Genomic DNA, 21,779 nt, shown 5'->3' with positions numbered 1-21,779 from the left:
TAATTTTATAATCTTCTATTATGTCTCTCCTTGGTTGCCTTGTACCTCTCCCCACAAAGCAGAAAGCCCAGAAATTTGTCATGTGAGATCATCTTGTACATCCCTCTGGTAGTTCCAGCAAATAAAAAGAGATGAAAGAGACATCCTCAGTCCCTGAAAGCTAAATTCAGACTGTGCATCTAGTGCTTTGCACTCTGTCTCCTAGCAGTGGTGTGCAAGATGCTTCAGGGGAGCTGACGGGCAGAATACTAGTCCATGGGATGATGTGGAGCAGGCGGGCTGTGTGGGTTAAGGGGAATATAATATCGTTTGTTGGATTTATGCGTGGGAATTCTGGTATGCTTGGGTTCAGATCAGGTGGGCAAATAATTGCCTCTGAGCTTCAGACTGCGCATATGAGGATAAACGAGGTAAGAGCTGTGAAACATGTATAACACTGGAAAAGCAACCAGGGATGCCTGGAGCATTCCAGAGATTTCACTAGTCTTAGTGAAAGCCTTTTGGCTTCTGTCAAAACTTTTTTGGATGTTCCTCCTGGAATTCCTCTTGAATTTTACTTGAGGTCAGAATTCAGCAGCCTCTCCCTTGAGCAGCATCTGTCGTTTAACTACTTTGGGAAAATAAGATGACATGCAGGATTAGTGGCTACCTCTCCAGCCCAGTGCTCCAAGCACCCTCTGCCCCAGAACTATTAGAGCAGTGGTGCGGAGCTATATTTGGGTGGGCCCCCCTAACTGCCCCCTAGCAGGCCCTCCGCAGGATGGAGGATGTCAGTGGCTACATGCTCCACCCCCAGGCATTTTGCTTTTCTCTGTGCTGCGAGACACACAAAGCCCATGCCTGTCCCAGCATGGAGAAAGGCACTCAGCACTGGGAGGAGCCTCTGGCTTCGCACAGCACATGTTGTCTCCACGGGGGCAGCGTGCACTGCTCGAAGCCACATAGCTGGCGCTGGGAAGAAGGGCCATCCAGTGCCAGCTGGGTCCCACACTGCCTGCCCACTCACATCTCCGCTGTTATCTCCGATCTGAGATTAGAGATAACAGTGGGCACTCCCCTGGGAGGAGGGGGCTTGGAGGTTCACCTTTGCTGTATGAAAGTGACAGGTGTTCTGTGAGCAGCCCAGGAGCTAGAATCCCATCTTGGAGATGCCGGTTCTGTGCCAATCGCCTGCTTGTTGGCAGCCATTTGTAGCACCAAAGTGCGTCAGCCCCAGCACCACTGTCACTGGCCATGCAATCCTCACAGTGCACTTTTCTCCACCAGAGTGACTCCCCCGCCCACGTCTTTTTGTCTAGCCCAGGAATTTATCATTTGGACATTCCCCAGTTCCACGCCAATAGCCTTATTGCTTTTGGAGTTGTGAGATTTGTCCAGACATAGTGTTCGTTTGAGAGCTCCAGGCAGGACATTGCCTTAGCTGTTGCCTTTCTGAGTGCCCAGGTCATGGCTTTATTGCTTTCCAGTGCACGTGGAGCCTCCACATTTCCCACTAAGTGACTTAAAGGAAATATTGATTAATGACTGAATGTATTGCAACTACTATCAGCACCACACGTGAGGCCCACATCTGTCTGGGGGAGCTGCCAAAATTGCATAATTATTTACCTGGGGCCAAAGGCCCTTCCCCAGTGAAGGCTGCAAATGCCTACTTGATATTTTGGGAAGCAACTGCCACTTGAGTAGACCTGAACGTTCCTGTGATGGTGTACTGTTAAAATATGCTTCTTTCACTGCTAACCTGATTTTATTTATAACATAGATATATTTCCTGCTAGGAACTTCAAAAACCAATTAACAGAGAATTGTATGTGTATTCTGTTGCATGTGTTGAAAATACACTAAATTTAGTATGGGTACAGAATGAATTGTCTAAAGAGACTTTGCTTTTTTTAAAGAATACAAGTAAGTTTCTAGTCCTTATGGCTGAAAAAAAAAATTAAAATGTGTGAGCAAAGCATAATGAAGTCTCTAAAGCCATAGAGTTGAGGGGTGAAGGATTCAGTAGTATTTCCTGTGGTAAAAAATACCTTGCCAGCTCATTGCCTCTTCCCACATGGCAATTTATTTTATTTATTTATTTAAAATATTTCTTGGCCGCCTTTCAGGGCAGAAGCCCTCCCAAGTTGGCTTACAACAAGGACTGATGGTGATAATTATTCTGAGTCAATAAGCTCAAAGTTCAGGAATCTTCTCTTGTGTTTACGGCACTACTGACTTATGTCTGGTGGCACAGATTCTGCCCCCAGGCAGCATCTGCTTTAGAATTATCAAGTTCACTTGGTTCAAGGCAATCTGTTCTTAAGGTCTTTGGAAGATTGAATGCAAGTTGGTGCTGCCTTCATGCGGTCTTTGGTTTTGTAAGTTCATCCTTGCAAATCTGACTTTGTGTCAACATTGTTCCATTTTATTGTCACAAAACGTTCAGGTCCTTACTCCAATAGTAGGAAGTGAAGCCTGCATTCACGCTGTTCCTGAGCAGAATCAATACTCCTTTCCGAAGATGCTCTTTTGTCCTCCTTTGTTTCAGTTTTCATATGTCATCAGTTTTGTTTTTAGCAAGCTCCGTCCTTGCTTCTACAATCTGCAGCTAGAGAACGTTCACCAGCTTTGGGCAAAACCCAGCCTCAGGCCAACTACCTGTCATATTGCACTAGGAGCTTAAAGCAGGGTTGGGAGAAGAGCAGAGTGTGAAGAGAGGCAGGCTGGATGTGATCCAAGGATGCACAGAGGACTCTGAGGATCACTCTATTTGGGTTTTCCTGTGTGCTGGCCCTCCAAAATTCTCTTGCTGTATGTATCATTTGGGAGGTGGATTAGAGCTGCATCTGATATACAGGTCCAATTTCACTTTCTCATATGCCACTAGAGATCTCTTTATCATCTGCTCCAGTTTCTGAGTGTGCTGTTCTGCAGCTTGGGTTCTTCTTTTTGCCCCGCAAAATAAATTTCATGCTTTTTCTGCCAATTCTAATTTCAGATTTATAATGATAAGATAATTAATTTTCGTGTCTGTGACAGAATGTGTTCGGTGTCACCTGCCAGCTTGGCTGGTGTGCCCCAGCTCCTTTCCCCTCTTATTAAAAAGAGATGCTGCAGTTTTTCTGTTACAAGCCATGGCTGGAAGCCAGTGCAAGACTGCCTTAAATTTTTTGCTCTGATGCCTGTATTCAGGCCTAACCTTTAATGGGCATCATGCACCTTTAAGCAATTGATAGCTATAGGAGAGAAACTTGATGCTACAATTACTCTTGCCATTAGGCAAGCCTTTTAAAATTTGGAGAGTGTTTTAGATGCAGCTTCAAATACACCAGTGGGAACTGCTGTTAGGTAATGTAAAAACTCTGGTGATCAGGCTAAGGGTCTACCTAATCCAGCATTCTCTTTCCAACAACAAGTAGCCAGATGCCTAGATGAAGCGTGTCCTCAGGGCATGAAGGCAGCAATGATCCTCTCTTGCATCTGGTATCCAGAGGTATACTGTTCCATTTAGCTACCGGAGCTTATATCTCTGGTGCGTGCATGCAAGCCTTTATACATACTTGAGGGGGCTCTTTTGATTAGTAACCATGTTCATAAATAGTATACAAATTATCAAATGCTGATAACAGCAAGGGCTGGCCATCATTTTCATGCCTTGCTTGTAAGTTCTGGAGAGTGTCTATTGTTGGAAACTGCATTCGGTGGGCTCGGTAGACTTTGGGTTCAGTTCAGCAAGGCACAGTTCTTAGGTTCATATTCCAACCGATGTTGAGTTTGATTCAGCAAGGCACAGTTCTTAGGTTCATGTTCCAACCAATGTTGAATTCGATTCAGCAAGGCACAATTCTCAGGTTCATGTTCCAACTGATGTTGAGTTCCAGGAGTGGACATATTCAGTCTACATTGGGATGTCCCCTCAAAATTATGTCCCAGCAAGGGCTCCTTAGCACAAAGGCATTATCTATTCTGATCTCACATACTTTCCTCTCCAAGATGCTTTCTGGATGGTTGCCTAAGGGCACCAGACACATAGGCTGCTTGTGGAGAGGACGTTCTTGGTGTTTTGGCTGGTTTGTGGTGGTTAATTTTTTTAACCACTTTGTATGATTATTGATGCTGTTTTTTAAAATACATTGTCACTGGCCCTGATCATTCTAGATTTTTTTTTTTATCCCACTCTAAGTAGTAATCATATATTCCCAAACCTACATCACTCTAGTATTGCACCAAAAAAAATATATAACTCAGCAGGCAGATACACAGATGAAGGGTAGGGTTATGTACAAGGATCTCAATGGTTTCCATTTACTGTGGGGCAAAATAAATGGAGTACAATGTGCAGCACAGTTGGGAAGAGGCAAAAACTTGCCCAGACAATGGTCACTCCTGACACTGGGGTCACCAGGCACAGGTGTACCCCTCAACCGAACGGTGTCCCCGTATCCTTCCAGTCTTGCCGAATAAGTAAATGGATGCTGTCCACTCCTATGGGGAAAAGTTAAAAGTGCTGCACAAGGAGACACTACTGTGGGACAAATCCTGCTGTCACTGTGCCTGACCTGGTATTGGAAACAAGTGTGACTTTGGCCCTTAGGGAACCTCGCCCAAGGAAGAGGCATGGGCAAGAAAATCCAGCTGTCAGGGTGGACACTGAGCCCATAGAATCCCAGAATAGTTCTGATTCTGAGGAAGAGCAGTCGCTCCTGGGAGAGGAGCACGCTCCTTTTTCCCAGGGCCAACAACTGATGGAGATTCCTCCCACCAGCATTCCTAGCTTAGATAGCAGTCCTGGGAGTGACAGAGCGCGGGAAGCAGACTTGATGGACGCGCGGCGCCAAATGGAGGGCGCAGAAAGGAGGTGTAGTGCCTGGTTGGCGCGCAAACAACGGCTGCGCCCAGAGGATCCAAGGGAAAAGGGGAGGGACTCTCCCTAGTCCTTAAGTTCAGGGGTCTGCCAGTAATTCCCTTTCAAACAGGGACCAACTGTTCCAACTTAGGGCATAGGTATTCTGCTGCTCATATCTAGTTGCTAACGGTAGAGTTGTTAAGTTGTAAAAGAGGAATAAAGCTTTGAAAAGAATCCCTTTGTCTGTGTCTGGACTTGGCTACTGGATTAGACTGAGAGAGGCCTCCAAGGAGCCCCTGACACCAGCACACCTGAATCATAGAATCATTGAATAGTAGGGTTGGAAGGGGCCTACAAGGCCATCGAGTCCAACCCCCTGCTCAATGCAGGAATCCAAGTCAGAGCATCCCTGACAAATGGCTGTCCAGCCTCGTCTTGAAGGCCTCCAGTGTGGGAGAGCCCACCACCTCCCCAAGTAATTGGTTCCATTGTCGTATTGCTCTTACAGTCAGGAAGTTTTTCCTGATGTTCAGCCGGAATCTGGCTTCATGTAACTTGAGCCCATTATTCCGTGTCCTGCACTCTGGGATGATCAAGAAGAGATCCTGGCCTTCTTCTCTGTGACAACCTTTCAAGTACTTGAAGAGTGCTATCATATCTCCCCTCAGTCTTCTCTTCTCAAGGCTAAACATGCCCAGTTCTTTCAGTCTCTCTTCATAGGGCTTTGTTTCCAGTCCCCTGATCATCTTTGTTGCCCTCCTCTGAACCCTCTCCAGTTTGTCTGCATCCTTCTTAAAGTGTGGTTCCCAGAACTGGACACAGTACTCCAGATGAGGCCTAACCAGTGCTGAGTAGAGGGGAACTAGTACTTCCTGGGATTTGGAAGCGATGCGTCTGTGAATGCAGCCCAAAATAGCATTTGCCTTTTTTGCAGCCACATCACATTGTTGGCTCATATTCAGCTTGTGATCGACAACAATTCCAAGATCCTTCTCGCTTGTAGTGTTGTTGAGCCACGTATCCCCCATCTTGTAACTGTGCATTTGGTTTCTTTTTCCTAGGTGCAGAACTTGGCCTTTATCCCTCTTCAATGTCATTCTGTTGTTTTCTGCCCAGTGCTCCAGTCTATCCAGATCACTTTGAATTTTGTTTCTGTCTTCCAAAGTATTAGCTATCATGCCCAATTTTGTGTCATCTGCAAATTTGATCAGTATTCCCTGCACCTCCTCCTCCAAGTCATTCATAAAAATGTTGAAGAGCACTGGGCCCAGGACTGAGCCCTGCAGTACCCCACTCGTTACCTCTCCCCAGTTTGAGAAGCTCCCATTGATAAGCAGTCTTTGAGTCCGATTCTGTAGCCAACTGTGGATCCACCGGATCGTTGTTTCATCTAGCCCACTTTGAGCTAGTTTGCTCATCAGGATATCATGAGGCACTTTGTCGAAAGCTTTTGCTTTGCTTTTTGAAGAACCGATCAAGCAGTCCAACTCAGCTGGGCCCCTACACAACACTACGGGTCCAAACTCTTCCCCTTCACGCCCTCTCCCAGGAGCTAAGAGGCCAGTAGGAGATACAGAATTAGCGGAGGGGTGTTCACCTAGATGCAAAGAGACTACTTGGAAAGAGAGGTCTGCTCAAGAGGAGGAGGAGGAGGAGGCACCAGTTGCATCTTCCATCACAGCTCATGGCCAGGAAGGGGAGAGTTTGGCTGCACTAGCACAGAACATCTCAATATCTGCTTGACCTTTGCTGGTACAACATCTCCTAGCAGGCTCTTGGGCAGCCTTACTTCCAGCTCCCGCCAGGCTTGCCATGGCTCCTGTTTGTTGTAGATCACAAGCTGAATATGAGCCAACAATGTGATATGTGGCTGCAAAAAAGGCCAATGCTATTTTGGGCTGCATTAATAGAAGTATAGCTTCCAAATCCCATACTAGTCTCCCTCTACTCAGCACTGGTTAGGTCTCATCTGGAGTACTGTGTCCAGTTCTGGGCACCACACTTTAAGAAGGATGCAGACAAACTGGAGAAGGGTTCAGAGGAGGGCAGTGAAGATGATCAGGGGACTGGAAACAAAGCCCTCTGAGGAGAGACTGAAAGAACTGGGCATGTTTAGCCTTGAGAAGAGAAGACTGAGGGGGAGATATGATAGCACTTTTCAAGTACTTTAAAGGTTGTCCCAGAGAAGAAGGCCAGGATCTCTTCTCAACCATCCCAGAGTGCTGGACACAGAATAACAGGCTCACGTTACAGGAAGCCAGATTCCGGCTGAACATCAGGAAAAACTTCCTGACTGTTAGAGCAATATGATGATGGAACCAACTACCTAGGGAGGTAATAGGCTCTCTCACACCGGAGGCATTCAAGATGAAGCTGGACAGCCATCTGTCAGGTGCTTTGACTTAGATTCCTGCACTGAGCAGGAGGTTGGACTCGATGTTCTTATAGGCCCCTTCCAACGCCACTATTCTATGATTCTATGATTCTATGTGTGCAGTTCCAGCTCTTACACCTGATCCTGACTGGACCTACCCCAGTTCTGTGATTGCTGTCACATTGGCGCACCATGCTGCAGTTCCAGCTTCTGCAATGCTACACCCTTGCTTTGCTTTCAGACTGCTCAGACCCCAATACAAAAACATATCCCAGGCACCCTGGTGACTCCATCTCCATCAGCTGGGATGCCATGGGGGGTGGGGGTGGGGAGTGCAGTGTGTCTCTGTGTGTGTACTAATGGAGAGATTCATTGTGAATGGTGTCTACTTCTATTCCTTGCAATATACAGCCCTTCCTTGTATACACCATCTGTTTTAATGATTACTATTTTGCAAGCAATGCTAATAATAGATTTCTTGATAGGTGCAACCCAGTACTGGACATGGTGCTTCAAACAAGGCCTTGCCAGTGCTGGTACTTGTAGTTTCCAAGCTGTGCATAAGATCTTCTAGAAACACAATTGAAAAACAGCAGCATTCCTATTGCATTTCTTCTGGAGCTTTGGATTTTTGCCTCTCATTCCGTAATGGGATTATGTTGCGTCTGCTTGCCTTCTTATAATATTGAGAGTTCAGGGAAGTTCAGTGGAACTGTTAATCTGCCCTTTGGCCTTTTCACTTTTTAATATCTGGTGGTGGTTCCTTCCCTGCCACTGTCATACGTCTTAGGATGGTATTTGCAGAAGATCCAGCTGTCTGCAGCAGCCACATGATTGCTTCCTTCCTCCCTGTTCTATTAACACAGCCAACCCGGTCCCAATGACAGTAATTGAGATTCTACCCTGTGATCCCTGCGGGATTGTTTTCTGATGACAGAATTGTTAATTTGAAAGAGTGTTGATGAGAGGATGGAATTAGGCATGTGGAAGTAAATCCTGTGATGAGTAAATCTCACAAGGAGCTTAGGTGGTCCTAATTGGAGGAGCATACACCGCACATTCTGTTGCTTGTACGATAGCTTCAAACAGTGTTTTAATTGGGGCTGTTCTGAAGTTTCTTACCTTTGCGTTTGTGAGAGCTGAGAAATGGCTTCCATGTAGCTTTCAACACTCTTCGCAAACATTTTCAGGTTGTTTCAGTGCTGTTCCTCTTGGCACCAATTTTCTTATTCTTTGTTCTCAACACCGTTTGGCTGTGCTGATCCATGTAATTTTGTGGAAGATGTCACAGACGTACATGAACAAATTGCATGCATCACTTTAGCTAACCAATTCCAATGGCACTGTGGGCAAATGAGGCCGTCAGGGTAGGGAAGAGGGAGGAAGATGGTGTCAGGAAGCAGCCACCACCAGGGAACAAAGTGGTGTTGATCAAAACCATGCCAGTGATGAATAATTGGTTGTTTTCCCCCCCCTGTAATTAGTCTACCTCAGATGTGTGCATTTTGAGGTGAATGTTGAAATTGTAGAATGTTTCCTATAACTCTCATCCGCAGATGCTGAGAGGTTTGAGTGGGATAATAGGCTCCTATCAGATAAGTTGTCATGGGTAATGTAGGGTAAGAAGTAATGGGGATGTGGCTACCAGCACAAATTCAGATGTCCAAACCCGATGTGCTCAGATGCGAATCTACAACCACCATATTTTACATTTTGCCCTGCATGCTTGTGTCTCTTTGTAGCCAATGGGGCTAAATGCTAACCCACAATCAGTGGTTGATTGTGGGTTGTTGTTGAACCGTGGGTTGTTTGCTGAACCATGAGTTAGCCTGTTGTCTGAACCCAGGTCATTTTTCGCAGGATGGCTTGTTAACCATGCAGTATGGCTTGTTAACCACCTTGAACAACCCAAGAACAAACCATGGGTTCTCAAAGTGCCTGCTTGCCTCTAAATGACAATTGCTCGGGCATGTTGCACTGAAGCCATTTTATCTTTGGAGATCACCTGGTACGTTCCTCCTGTCCTAACATGACAGCCTTGCTCCTCTCTTTGGTGTCATTTGAAGTAGTTTTATCACCACCCCTTCAAGGTTGCTGTGTGCATTTAGATGTTTAATAAGAAGCTTGTTCATATTTTATGAGCTACAGAGAGAGAGAGAGACACAGAGGTTACTTTCATAAATTTCATATCATTATCATTTTCTTCCTTGTAGACACAAAATATATACCCTGTTTAGCTTAAATTATGATTGGGACTTGTAAATCTTTTTTTTTCTAAAGCACTCAAGGATTTCCTCAACCCATCCTGTGCCAGTTAATTCTGTGATTGGCTCAATATGGTGACTTTTCAAAACTGGGTTTCAGATGAAGGGGAGTCGGAACAGTGACAAGAAGATGGCTTGGGTGTGGCAAAGCTGCTCAACTATAAGGGCTAAAAACTTGATTTAAAAGAGCTAATATTTTCAGGAAGCTCGAGTGTGTGGCCACTCCCACATTGCACTTCCATAGAATTGTAGAACTCACACAGCCCTGGGAACAGTGTGCTCAATAGTTAGTGCCGGTCCTATCATTAGGCAAAATGGGGAGTTTTCAGAGCTGACTTCTGGGTTGGGATGAAATGTCAATGAGAAGATGGTTTGGGTCAGGTGGAACTTGCAATGAGTGGAAGCTTAAGCAGTGGTGTAGTGGAGGCAGGACTTGCAGCGATGCAGCCCCAGCACCTTTTCATTAGCAAGGACTCTGATGTCATATGCCACCCCACTCAGAATTCCCTGTTCCCTCTGAGCTCAGCTGCGATCCTCACTGTAGCTGTGGGGAGAATGAATTTTCCAAGCAACAATATATTGTTCCTTGTTGTAAACTAAGGTATTTAGGGGTGGCTTGGTCTGGAATGGGCAATTAAGACCTATTTGCTTTACCAAAGATGTGCTCCTGGTGGAGATAAAAACTCCTAGAACTGGTTTGTTAATAGGAATTGACACAGCTGCCTGAAATTTTTAGACTGCCCTTGGAGACTGTCACAATGAGCTCCCGTATTTCCAAATTTACCACTACACCTCCCTCCCTCCCTCCCTCCCTCCCTCCCTCTCTCTCTCTCTCTCTCTCTCTCTCTGTGGTGTGTGTGTGTGTGTGTTTCAATCCAGCTGGGTGTGTGGACATTTCTGTTGGAGGGGAGGGAGGAGATATAATGAAGGAGCTTAGGGAAGGCTAATGGGTAATGTTGGGGCACTAAGGGAGTGTGCAAGGGGGCTGTTTCTGTCCATGAGAGCTGAGTTGAGAGGGTGAAGCTTCCATAGAGTATCATATTTTGAAAACCTAAAATGTTTGTGTTTGAGTGGGTGGGTGGGTGAGTGGGTGGGTGAGTGAAAAAAGATTTTAACACCCCTGCATTTTTCTCAGACGTCCAATTGAAATACCACTGCCTTACTCTCAGCTGCACTGTTTTTGAATCCCAGTTGAAGGCTGTATATCTTACAGGATTTATAAACTTAGAAGGGGGCGTGGCTGTGAGGGGCTGTGGCTGTGACTGTCACAAAGTGCCCCTGCACTTCTGAATTTGCCACTTCACTACTGAGCTTAAGTGAAATTTTGTACCCCTTTGTTTTGTCACTGCAGGAAAGAGGCTATTTACTCATACAGAGAAATGTGGTGATAGGCTGCCTGGGCTGCAGGTAGAGGGTCACATTTTTGCATGCTCCCATATGTACCACCCTGCTAATATTCCCTGAAAACTGAAAACTAGTACAGCAGGGAGATTGCTGTGCTAGAACCTTTCAGTCTGATGAAGCAGACTCTAGTCCACAAAAGCTTTTTCCACAGTGTGTTTATTAGTCTCCAAGGTGCCACAAGTCTCTTTGTTGTTTTTTATGCAAATGACTCTGGGGTAGGCAACCTGGTGTCCTCCAGATGTTTTGGATGACAACTCCCATAATTGCTGACCATTGGCCATGCTGGCTGGGGCTTGTGGGAGATGTGATCCAAAACATTTGGAGGGCACCCCTGCAATAGATGAACATTTGAGATTGGATGCAGAATTGTTCTGTTTAGAGACGGGGTTTGTGTTTGAAGGATAACATTAAAAATGCTCTACACACACACACACACTCACAACCTTGTAGTCTGAAATGGTACCATCCGCTACTTCAGGACTCTACTTAATTTCTTTCTGCTGCATGTGGAGATCAAGCCTTATTACGGCAACTAGTGCCAAAAATGCTCTCTCAGAACTGCAGAAATCACTGGGGGATTAAGATGTGTGTTACCAGTGCACATGGCTTTTATTCATGCAGTTCTTCAAACCAGGATTATGGGGGAGCAACAAGCTAAGTTTTCACCTATGTGAACCCACCCTCACTCAGGCAAAGTTTGAGGACCATGTAGCTTGGCTCGCCTATGACCCAGCTGCAGTGTTTGCTCTGTACATAAAGTCAACTGCCTTTGGAAGATCCATATGGCAAGAACTGTATGGCCCCAACCTAATCCAGACATAGTTATCTGCTCTGCTCCTGGACTGGCCAGAGGGTATGCTTCAGGGAGGGTGTGCTTCAGGGAAGGCTGCAACTATTGGGGCATTGCTGGGGCATCATTGGAGGGAGACACCAGGGGCTATTAGCCCGCTGGAGTAGCCCTCCAGAGTAGACCTCAGGCATAGAGTTAAAGGGAGTCTTTTGGATTGTTCAAGGGTGGAAGGTCTATATGTAGAATCCCACATCTGCTGAGGCAGAGACGTTTTATTCAAATATGTTTGTAAAATGCCTTGAAGACCTAAAGCACCCTTGCAAATAAGCTCACAAAAGTTACTAGACTTTTCTCTGGCCATCATGGAAATGCAGGCTACTAAGAAAGACAGACTGACTGACTGACTGACTGACTGATTTCTACTAAGTGGACAGTGGAGAAAGGACAGGGTGATGCATTCCCTCTCCACCAGCCCATCAGTAGAGGAAGAGACTTTACTTCCTCCATGGCTGCATAGAAACCAAGCGTGCCGATGGAGGAAGGATGGTGTAATCCATTCCCTCTCCACCAGAGTGCTCACTTGCCTGCACGGAGTTCCATCGATTTGCTTGCATGCAATTCCTGGTCACCTGTGGCGACCAGACATGTCGTTAAATACCGTGTGAGCAACCCATGGCCTGCAGGCCACATGTGGCTCTTGGCAGCTCTGTGTGTGGCCTGCAGAGCTCCAGGGTACCCTGCCGCCAAACTGACTAGCCATCGGTTGGGTGGCAGGAAACAGATCATTGTTTCCCCACTGCTGTTAGGGGGAAACCCTTCATCAGGATTACTGGGGGAGGGGAAAAAGTCAAAGCCTCTTCTCCCACCCTCCAGCATTCCTTATCAAGATTGCTGTTCCCTTACTGCTATTAGTGATCTTGAGAGGGGTTGCTGAGGGGGAGGCTTTAACTTCATCATCCCCAGTGATTAGGATTGCGGCGGGGGGGGGGGCGAATTTGTGTGCATGTATGTCGTGACCCCACCACCAGTCCCACCCACTCATGCAGCCCCCAAAGGTTCCACAGGGGTCAGTGTATCCTCCAACCCCACCAAAATTGCCCACTCCTGACTGGATCCAAGTCTGGCCTAAATGGTGAAAAGGTGGGATTTAAAATGGTTAAATGTGCTTCTTGATAGATGCTTACTCTCTGCTTCTGGAAGTTTGGGTAGATTGGATTCTTGGTGGCCTAGAATTGGTGTCTTTGGGGCAGGTTGTTGGCCATTCCTGTTGTCTAAATGCAAGCGGTTCACCTTTAAAAGGAAATGCAGTTTCAACATAAAGTTGAGCTGGGGTAGCCGCTGTGTCCCTGTTCTGCTCACTTTCAGTTGTAAAGTTTCTTTTCCTTGCATGGAGAGGCAAAGAAAAAAGAATTAGCATCTCTTTCCCTTGTAGGTGCTTGAGGCTTTTTGCCCAATTTGTAAACACAGCATACTCCTATGCCTGTGCAATCTGAATTCTCCTACTGTCAGATAGCATATAGTCTTGCATCTCTTCCAACTCTGCAGCCCAGATTTTGGTTGCAGCGTAACAAGCTAGAATGCTGAACAGGGAAGATCTGGGTTCAAATCCCTACTCAGCCGTGAAACTCACTGGTAACATGGGTGCATTGGGTGCAACTGTCAGCCTAACCTACCTCACAGGGTTGCTGGGAGGATAAAATGGAGAGATAGGGAAGGATGCCATTTGTTTCACCCTTGACTCTTTGAAGGAAAGGTGGCATAAAAACCTAAGTAATTAAAATAAATACTACTACTCCACACACACAGACACACACTATACATGGAAAGCAAGTAGACAACACAAAAGGGAAGAAGAAATATTTCCATTTAAAATACTGGATCCTTTATTTGTATGGTTAGCACAGTGCATTTATACAAAGGAATAGATGTTTAGGTAGATCAAAAATTCATATTTATGCAGTGTTTGCATAAGCAATAACAGTTGCTACTTTTCAACCTTTCAGGAAGTTTAATTTGACTTCATAGGTTTTTCCATTGTCACTCCATCCCAAATTCTAAAATATCACAAATGCAGTGTTTGAGAAGTAGTGTTTTGCCAGTTCCATCCAAGCTGCACATATTAAAGAAATGATAACAGCTTTTGCAGCAAATCCATAAAGCTTGTATCAGGAACATATTGCAATACTCATTTACACTCCTCCAAGGAAGGAGAAGACCCAGGGGCACAGTATTTACCTAAGTTTAGAAGGAGGTCACTGGGGCCTTATTGGTATTTTGTAGCATTTGAGTTCATTTACAAATGTACAGGCTGATCGTAGGTGGAGGAATAAAGTCCACTGACCTACACCAGATCCCCAGAGAGAGACATCCAGCCCCCCTCCCAAATGCCGTTAGCTTATTGAACCCCCAAACTCAGCACACTCCGTCTGACTTGACTAGTGTGGTCTATTGTAAAACATGTCTCTGTGTGAAAAGAAACATCATCCTTAGTCAGGAGTATGGGGAGAAAGGCATGCCCCGTTTCAGGTCCCTCCTAGCCATTCAGGAGCCTCGAGGAAGATTGTCTAATAATTCATTCACGTGGGGACACATGACATGGAATATCTCTATGTATTAATACTGCTTTGTCAAGGCCGAGACCATGGCCAGGTAAGGCAGCCCACGGTGATAATCATATTCACAGTTATGTGATAGCAAAATACATTGCAATATGTAGCATCTTGTCATTTTAAAGTGTTTTGCAGTCTTAATTGTTTGTCCTCAAAAGCAGTCCTGTAAAATAAATCACTGTTGTTCCCGTTTTACAGATAGGGGAACCAGAAACTGAAGGAGTGCATTATAGTCATTTTAAAGAGTACACAGCTTACTTATTTAAGATACTTTTCATTCTCTGTCTGTCCTTCTCTCTCTCTCTCTCTCTCTCCCCCCCTCTATATATATGTATGTATTTTTATTTATTTATAGGCAACTGCAAGTTTATAAAATGTACTTGAGAGATAATACACTTTCTTGCGAAAAGGGCCTTTGTTTCTAATATTTTATTCTGTTTCATAAAGGCAATCGGCAATGCGAAAACAACCCGAAATGACAACAGCAGTCGCTTTGGGAAATACATTCAGATTGGTTTTGATAAACGATACCGTATCATCGGTGCCAACATGAGGACATATCTGCTCGAGAAATCAAGAGTTGTATTCCAGGTTAGTTTATCAGCTTTCTTCCCCCCTGCTTCAGCGGCTGACCTACATGTTACACTTGACACAGGGCTCCTGCCTAAAACAGGGCTCCTATTTTGACCCTTCTCCATCCCTACTTATTACTTACTCTGTGTCATTGTATCATGACGTTCTACATTTCCTTGCCCCTGATTTGGGGTGGTGATGGGGGACTTGGCACCAGACTGCTGTTTGTGGCAGTATCCTTGTGTCATGTGTAATTCTGCCGTACACCTTGTCCACTTCAAACTTCTGTGGGGTGGACAGCCTTCCACTTGTACTAAATGATGAGATTTGCTGCAGGACAGGTGGGGAGAAGAGTCCTTATTTTTCTAAAAACTTGTTTTTTATTCAATTTTCACAATTTTTTTACAAAACCAATAACATTTAACCATAAAAATAAAATAGCATAGCTAAGGTTTTTAGTGAGGATTCATTTTAAACAGTACAAGAGGGAGCAAGTTCTAAATTATCACTATGAATTCCATACTTATCATATGCTTTTTGCTTCCTTTCCGTCTCTTTCTCTGACCTCTGTGGGCAGGTCATGCTCCCTGCCCAAACCAGTGTCGAGAGTCATCAGGAGTGTTGCTTGCCCTTAGTATTTACAAGGTCGCTGCTTATCTTCATCCATTTATCACAGATTCTGTTAGAATCTGGTGGGCAGCATGTGGCTGTCAAGCTAATATCTTTTGACCCTTGGCCTAATAACAAAAGACCTCTGCAAGCAAATAGTTCAGACCTCTGGCCAGAGCGATCATCCCTTCCATGGCAGCCCATTGGGGGTCAAACTACATGTTAAGTTAATTGTGCAGCATGTAGCGAAGGCAATTCTTTTTTGTTGTTGTTTTACTTTAGAGTAAATGTGTATGGCCCTAATTCAGATCAGGTCCACCACACACTGGGAGGAGAGAATTAAACCTTCCCCGCCTCTTTGCTTCCTGAAATCCCCCCCCCCCCCCACCACACACAGAAGGATTAAAAACAAAGAAAGTCTCCCTTAGAATCTAGGGAGAGTGGTTTTTTTTCCTCTTTTTAAAATCCCTATGCTGGGAGAGGGGGGGATTTCAGGAAGCAAATATGGGGAAGAGAGGTTTAATCCTCCCCTCCTGGGGCATGTCCCGATCTGAATCAGGACCTCACACATTTCCTCTATTTTTTTTTTTAAACAATAGTCTCAGCTGACATAATGTGTAATTTGACCCTCTGGGGAGAAAGAGGGAGAAAAGGGGGTGACAGAGAGTATCTCTATACCAGCTTAAAATCCCGCATTTAAAATGGGTCTTTCTGCTTCCATTTTAAATGCAGGATCACAACGACTCCCTTTTTCACACACTTCCTTTCCCTCCTCCCCTTTCCCCCTCCTTCTCCCCGTATCTGAGCCTTCCATGTGTTTCATTGATCTTGCGCCTCTTCTTGCCGCTTTTCCTCTTTTCACGGAGGGAACTCAAGCGGAACACAACGGGGTAATTTGATAGCTCATTATCTGCAATCTATTTAAAAATGGAACAGAGAGCATTTAGTTCAGGAGATGCCCTGGAGGTTCACGGCATCATCTAAAGAACCCACAGACTTCCGTGAGAGCGCTATCTCAACAGCAGGATAAAAGCTCCGTGTGAAAAATGCCAGAAAGAGAGAGGAAGGGGATGGCTCTGCTCACCACTGGTCTGATCCTTCCAACTGGCTTCAGCCCCACCAGTCACTGGTATGCAGTGCTCAGCAGATTCACCCCACCCCAGAAATGCATCCCTTGATAGAAAAATAGTTGCCCACCCATCTATTGTTTACCATCCTGATTTGTTTCCAAATTGTTTTCATATTGTGTTCTACTGAACTGATGTTGGCTGGTGCCCTCTGTTCTTGTTCAGCAGAAGTTTTGCAGTAGCAGTTTCTCAGCTCAGGCTTAAAGCTGCAAAGGTTTTGGTCCAAAACCACTTGGGATCCTGGGTGCTTATAAATGCCTTTGATGCCTGCCTTTGTAGATGGTAGGATGGAAAGTTCTGCCTTAACATTACCTTAACTTACCCTCCTCAGACACCAAACTCCAGCAACGTGTGTGTTGTTGTTGTTGTTTTTAAATTGTGGATTTTCAGGTAACTGGTAACAAAGATCAAGAACCATCCTTTTTACTGAGAGAGAACTAATTCATTGAGTGTGGATCCTTGTGTAGCCAGAACAACACCATCCATGCACAAGAGGGAGTTACCAGCAGGCTTGGAGCAAGAGTTGCAGAAAAACAAAAAATATGACTAGGAACAGAACGCTAACTGACTGGTGGTGGTGAAAGTGGGGGAACTGTTGAGGGTAGGAGGAATGCAATGGAATCTCCTGGAAGAGAGCATGTCTGACTGGCTAGAATCCTGATCAGGAGCAGTCTAGAGTACAACTTTTTGTTGCAGATCCCACTCGTTATAACCAAAAGACCACTTTCAGAAGATATGCTTGTATCATTTTATGTTGTATTTCTCTGGCTGGGTTCACACAACACACTAACCTTCATTGGTTGACTATGAGTTGTTGTTTTAACCGTGGGTTAGCATGTTGCCCAAACCCGCCCAACAAACCATGGATTCTCAAGGTGGCTTGTTTGAGAAAAATAAGCCACATTGTATGGTTAACAAGCCACCCTGGGGAAAATGTCCTGGGTTCAGATAACACTCTAACCCACAGTTCAACAACAACCCACACTCAACCGCTAAGTGTGGGTTAGCATGTTGTGTGCACCCAGCCTCTGTCAGTGTAGTATTCTCTAGTATGTATGGCATTAAAATATTCACTTTTTCATGCTATTGCAGCCTTCCTCCAACCCCCAACCTCCGCCATATTGGCTGAGGTATGATGGGAGTTGTAGTCCAAAAAAGAACAGAAAATATTCTCAGGTGCTTGAAAAAACATTTAGTATGCCCATGCATTTCGGAAAGGACTTTCCTCCCTCAGGCACCACTTCTCTTTCTCCAGTGTGTTGCAAAGAAACCTTCAAATGCTTCTTCTGTCTTAAAATGGTTTTTTAAGCATTTTGTTTGCAATACTTTTGGAGAAAGATAAGCGGTCCCTGAGGAAGGGAAGTCCTTTCTGAAGCACACTGGGCATAATAAAAGTTTTTTCAGGCAACTGAGAATATTTTCTGTTTCAGGACACGTATGTGCCTTCCCCTCTTGCTGTTTCCTGAGAGTTGTAGTCCAACTCATTTGGAGGACCCCAGACTGGGGGAAGGCTGTGCAACTGGAAGTGACACACTTCCAGGAGAAAAGGATGAGGGTAAAATGGCAGTCAGCAGCTGCTAATGCCCATCTTTCAGACGTGATTCAAACATAAGTATGGTTCATTGCTAGGAAAACAAGTGGGCACAGGTCTCGTTTGTATGCACTACCTTCACATGAGAGAGGAGGAGATTTAAATCCTCCATTCCTGGTTCATTCTTAACTGCGGTTTCACATTTTCCCCAAACAAACTACAGTTTCCCAATCAGTGGAAGCTGGTGGCTCCAATGACAGTGGGGTGGTGCATCCACTCTGGGTTTCAGTCAGAAGCAATCAGAACTCCTTTAGAGTTCTGACTGGTTCTGACTGAAACCCACAGCAGATACACTGCCTACTAACATTGGAGTCACCAGCCTCCACTGACTGGATGGCCTGTGAGGCTTGAATCCAGAGACCCCTTGGTTAAATCCCAGCTGAACCACGGATTTGTATGTGGCTTGGGAAAGTCTCATTGTCTCAACCCTGTTGTTCTACTATAAAATGGGAGTAATAATTGTGTCCCTTCACAGGTTTTTAAGGACCATGGTTTGGACATTCCTGTTCTTTTATTAATGAAGATCAGAACTGTGCCTCTTGTTTCCTCACTGCTCATTTAAAAGTAATTACACATGGTTTACAGCTAACTTGAGCTAGCATAAATAAAATAAAACTCATCCTTAGCTGGCATCTTGGGGAGGGGTGTGTGTGGAATCTGAAGTTTGGATAGACCTGCAGGAGGGGAAAGGAGGTTCTCTCGGTTATCCAATCTTTGCATCCCTTATGTCTGAAACCAAGTCTGTTTTACTCTTCAGGCAGGAGATGAGCGAAACTATCACATATTCTACCAGCTATGTGCCTCCGCCCATCTTCCAGAATTGAAAGAACTCTCGCTAGGTGAGTATACTACCCTTGTATATTCAGCCTCTCCACTGAAAGAGATCTACCACATTCTACCGTGCACTACCAAAATTGTAAGATCCCGGACCTGAGATTCCATACAGCCAGTTCCTGGATGCGACTATGTTCAGGATATGGAATCCAGGGTGGGGCTATGTGCAGAAATGAGCGAGGTTATGCAAATACTGGCGGAGTTGGCCTCAGTGGCTCCCATTCAGTTCTCTGGGACAAAGTAAATGGGCTGCACTATGGCATGCATACTTGAGGTATAAAAGCTGCCCCCTACACCCAGACACTGTTGCAAGGGGTTCTACAATACATCCTCCCTCTCTCTGCCCAGTGCCAGTTCCAGGTTTTTGAGGGAGTTCCATGGGCCCCCTTCATCTGCGAGTCTTACCCTCTCACCACCATTGTTACCAGCTATTATTACTGCTCCTCCTCCTCATTATAGCTACCACTTGTTTGCTTGGCAGACAGTGAGCAAGTAGGCAGTGATATCTATTCCTCCTCCTCGTCACTGCCACCGTTGCCTGGGCCAGAGCAAGAGGCAGGTGAACAAGTAGGTTGCAATGGTGAAAATGAGGAGCAACTCCAGGAAGCTCTTGTCAGCGGGCCCCTGCTGGGGTGTGGGTCCTCAGCAGGTGCCCAACCATGCCTGCTCTTGACACCAAGCCTGTCTCTGCCCTACCATCATGATGTGGCTTACACTGGTATAACTACAATGGAAAATGTTTGCTTTGCTACTTATGCATAATTAGTGTGTCAGTGTGTACAAATAGAGCAACGAGTTTGAAAGGCCTCGTAAAATCCTTTTTCTCTTTGGCTGGATGCTAGCATGGTTTGACCCCCAATACAGGGTAGAACAACATGTCAACTTGGCAAATGCGTATTCCTAACCCCAATATTGCTGAGATAATGGAATTGTGGGAGCAGGATTTAGAAGGGAGGACTGGTGAGAGAGCAGGTGCTTAATCCCTCATGTACCTTCTGATTCTGCCCTGCAAATCTCTTTTCAGGGACGTTTTCCCCTCAAGTCAGGCTTACTTCTGGTTTTAGATTTGAGCTGTGGGAAAAATCAATTAAATTTAGCTGGGTGGGGAATTTGTGGGGGAACTAGCAAGTCAGAAGGGGTTAAACACCCAATCCCAAATATTGGTTATCACCTGTGAGTGCCCCCAGACTGGCTCCATACACTTGTAAGAGAACCCTGTTTTCCTTGCAATTCCTGGTTCCACCCTGAGTCGACTGAAATGGCTTCTGTTAACCATCGATTCCCACTCCAAGGCAATGGTGCTTTGGCACAAACCAAAGCTTGAGTGCCAGGTACCCGGAGGGGCTTTGGGGGCCCCCATGTGTTCTCTCAACAGCAACTGACAGCCGAGTCACTCCCAAAACGCTGAGGGGGAGCTCCAAAAACCTTCAGTGCGATATGTGAAGGAGCTGAAGGATAAGACACAAAAACCTGTTTTTTTAAAAATGGAAAGGATGTCCCTGCAGCCTCAGGAAATCACAGGGAAAAACAAAAGGTTCCGTCAGGGATCAGAGTGGTCAAAAATATTTTGAGCTGGGTGCTCTTCTTGAGAAGATGCTTCTTTGCCTGGAATATGGAAAACCATATAGATCATTTTTCCCCAGCCTGGCACCCTCCATATGTTTGGACTACAGTTCCCATCATCTCCAGCCAGCCCAGACCCCCAGCAGCTGCACTGGCTGGGTGTGATGGCAGACGTAATCCAACACGTCTGGAGGGCACCATGTGGGGGAAGGCTGATAAAGATGTGTGGCTTAAAGCCTTTCCTAGATTTCATTCTGCCTCTGAGGAGCAGCTTAGGGTACTCAGTTCCCTAATAAGCAACAGACAGCACCTGCAGCTTTGGTTTCCTCCTTTGGGCTGCAGCCATAGTATGCTACTTTGTATGGCATCACTCTTCTGCCCCACTGTGCTTGGAATATAAGTGTTAGGAGTGCCCTAGCTGCCTCTTGCAGTCCCCACCAATAGCCAACTCAGGACACAGACGACGAGGATTCTTTCCGAGACTTTATTCCTTTATGACTCTTTCAGATACTAATCACTAGCGACAAAGCAAGGAACAGCACTGGGGAAAGATAGCAGAGTAGCCTATGCTCCAGGTTAGGCAGTTGGTCCCCGTTTGAAGGAGAACCATGGGAAGACCCTGAACTTATGGGCTAGGGAGAGATCCTCCCTCTTTCCCTTGGGCCCTCGGGACGTGAGCGTTGTTTGCGCGCCAAACGAGCGCTATGCCTCCTTTCTGTGCCCTCCATCTGTCGTCGCTCCCTGTGTCTGCGCTGAGCGTCCAGCAAGCCCCCCTCCAGCACTCTCTCACTGCCAGGGTCACTATCTATCCCAGGAATGCTGGCAGGAGGAATCTCTGCTAGCTGCTGTGCTTGTGAGAGATGAGCGAGCTCCTCTCCCACGGGTTGCTGTTCCTCCTCAGAATCAGGACTGCTCTGGGGCTCTATTGGCTCAGTTTCCACCCTGACAATAAGCCGGTCTGAGAGATGGCCAAGTTCCTTCCTCCCTTTGGCTTGAGTCTCCTAGCAGCTTGTGTAAAAGGAAGCAGGAAGACACTACTGGCAGACTAGTCAGCAGCTCCTATCAGGAGCACCTTGGCTGTGCTTCCCTTTGATGGTGTTCCCTTGGACCTGGTTGCTTGGTCTTCTCAGAGGTAGAGTGCATGCAGAAAATCCCAGATTCGATCCCTGGCATCTCCATGCAGAGCTGGGAGAAACCCCTGCCTAAAACCTTG

At 45.8% G+C, this 21,779-nt stretch overlaps 1 protein-coding gene across 1 annotated transcript in view; it reads left to right on the top strand.

Annotated features, from left to right (window-relative positions):
- The window catches only part of MYO5B (myosin VB), a 386,556-nt gene that overhangs the window by 182,861 nt on the left and 181,916 nt on the right, over positions 1 to 21,779 (top strand). Inside the window, exons 6-7 of the mRNA XM_084832892.1 lie at positions 14,717 to 14,860; positions 18,927 to 19,008. Of these exons, the coding sequence (XP_084689018.1) occupies positions 14,717 to 14,860; positions 18,927 to 19,008 (226 nt within the window). The remainder of the gene's footprint in view (positions 1 to 14,716; positions 14,861 to 18,926; positions 19,009 to 21,779) is intronic.

Source organism: Heloderma suspectum, chromosome 2, assembly GCF_057233095.1.
Source record: "Heloderma suspectum isolate Gila_16-S chromosome 2, 16-S_ref, whole genome shotgun sequence".
Classification (NCBI taxonomy): domain Eukaryota; kingdom Metazoa; phylum Chordata; class Lepidosauria; order Squamata; family Helodermatidae; genus Heloderma; species Heloderma suspectum.
This window is presented reverse-complemented; position numbering and strand designations above follow the sequence as displayed.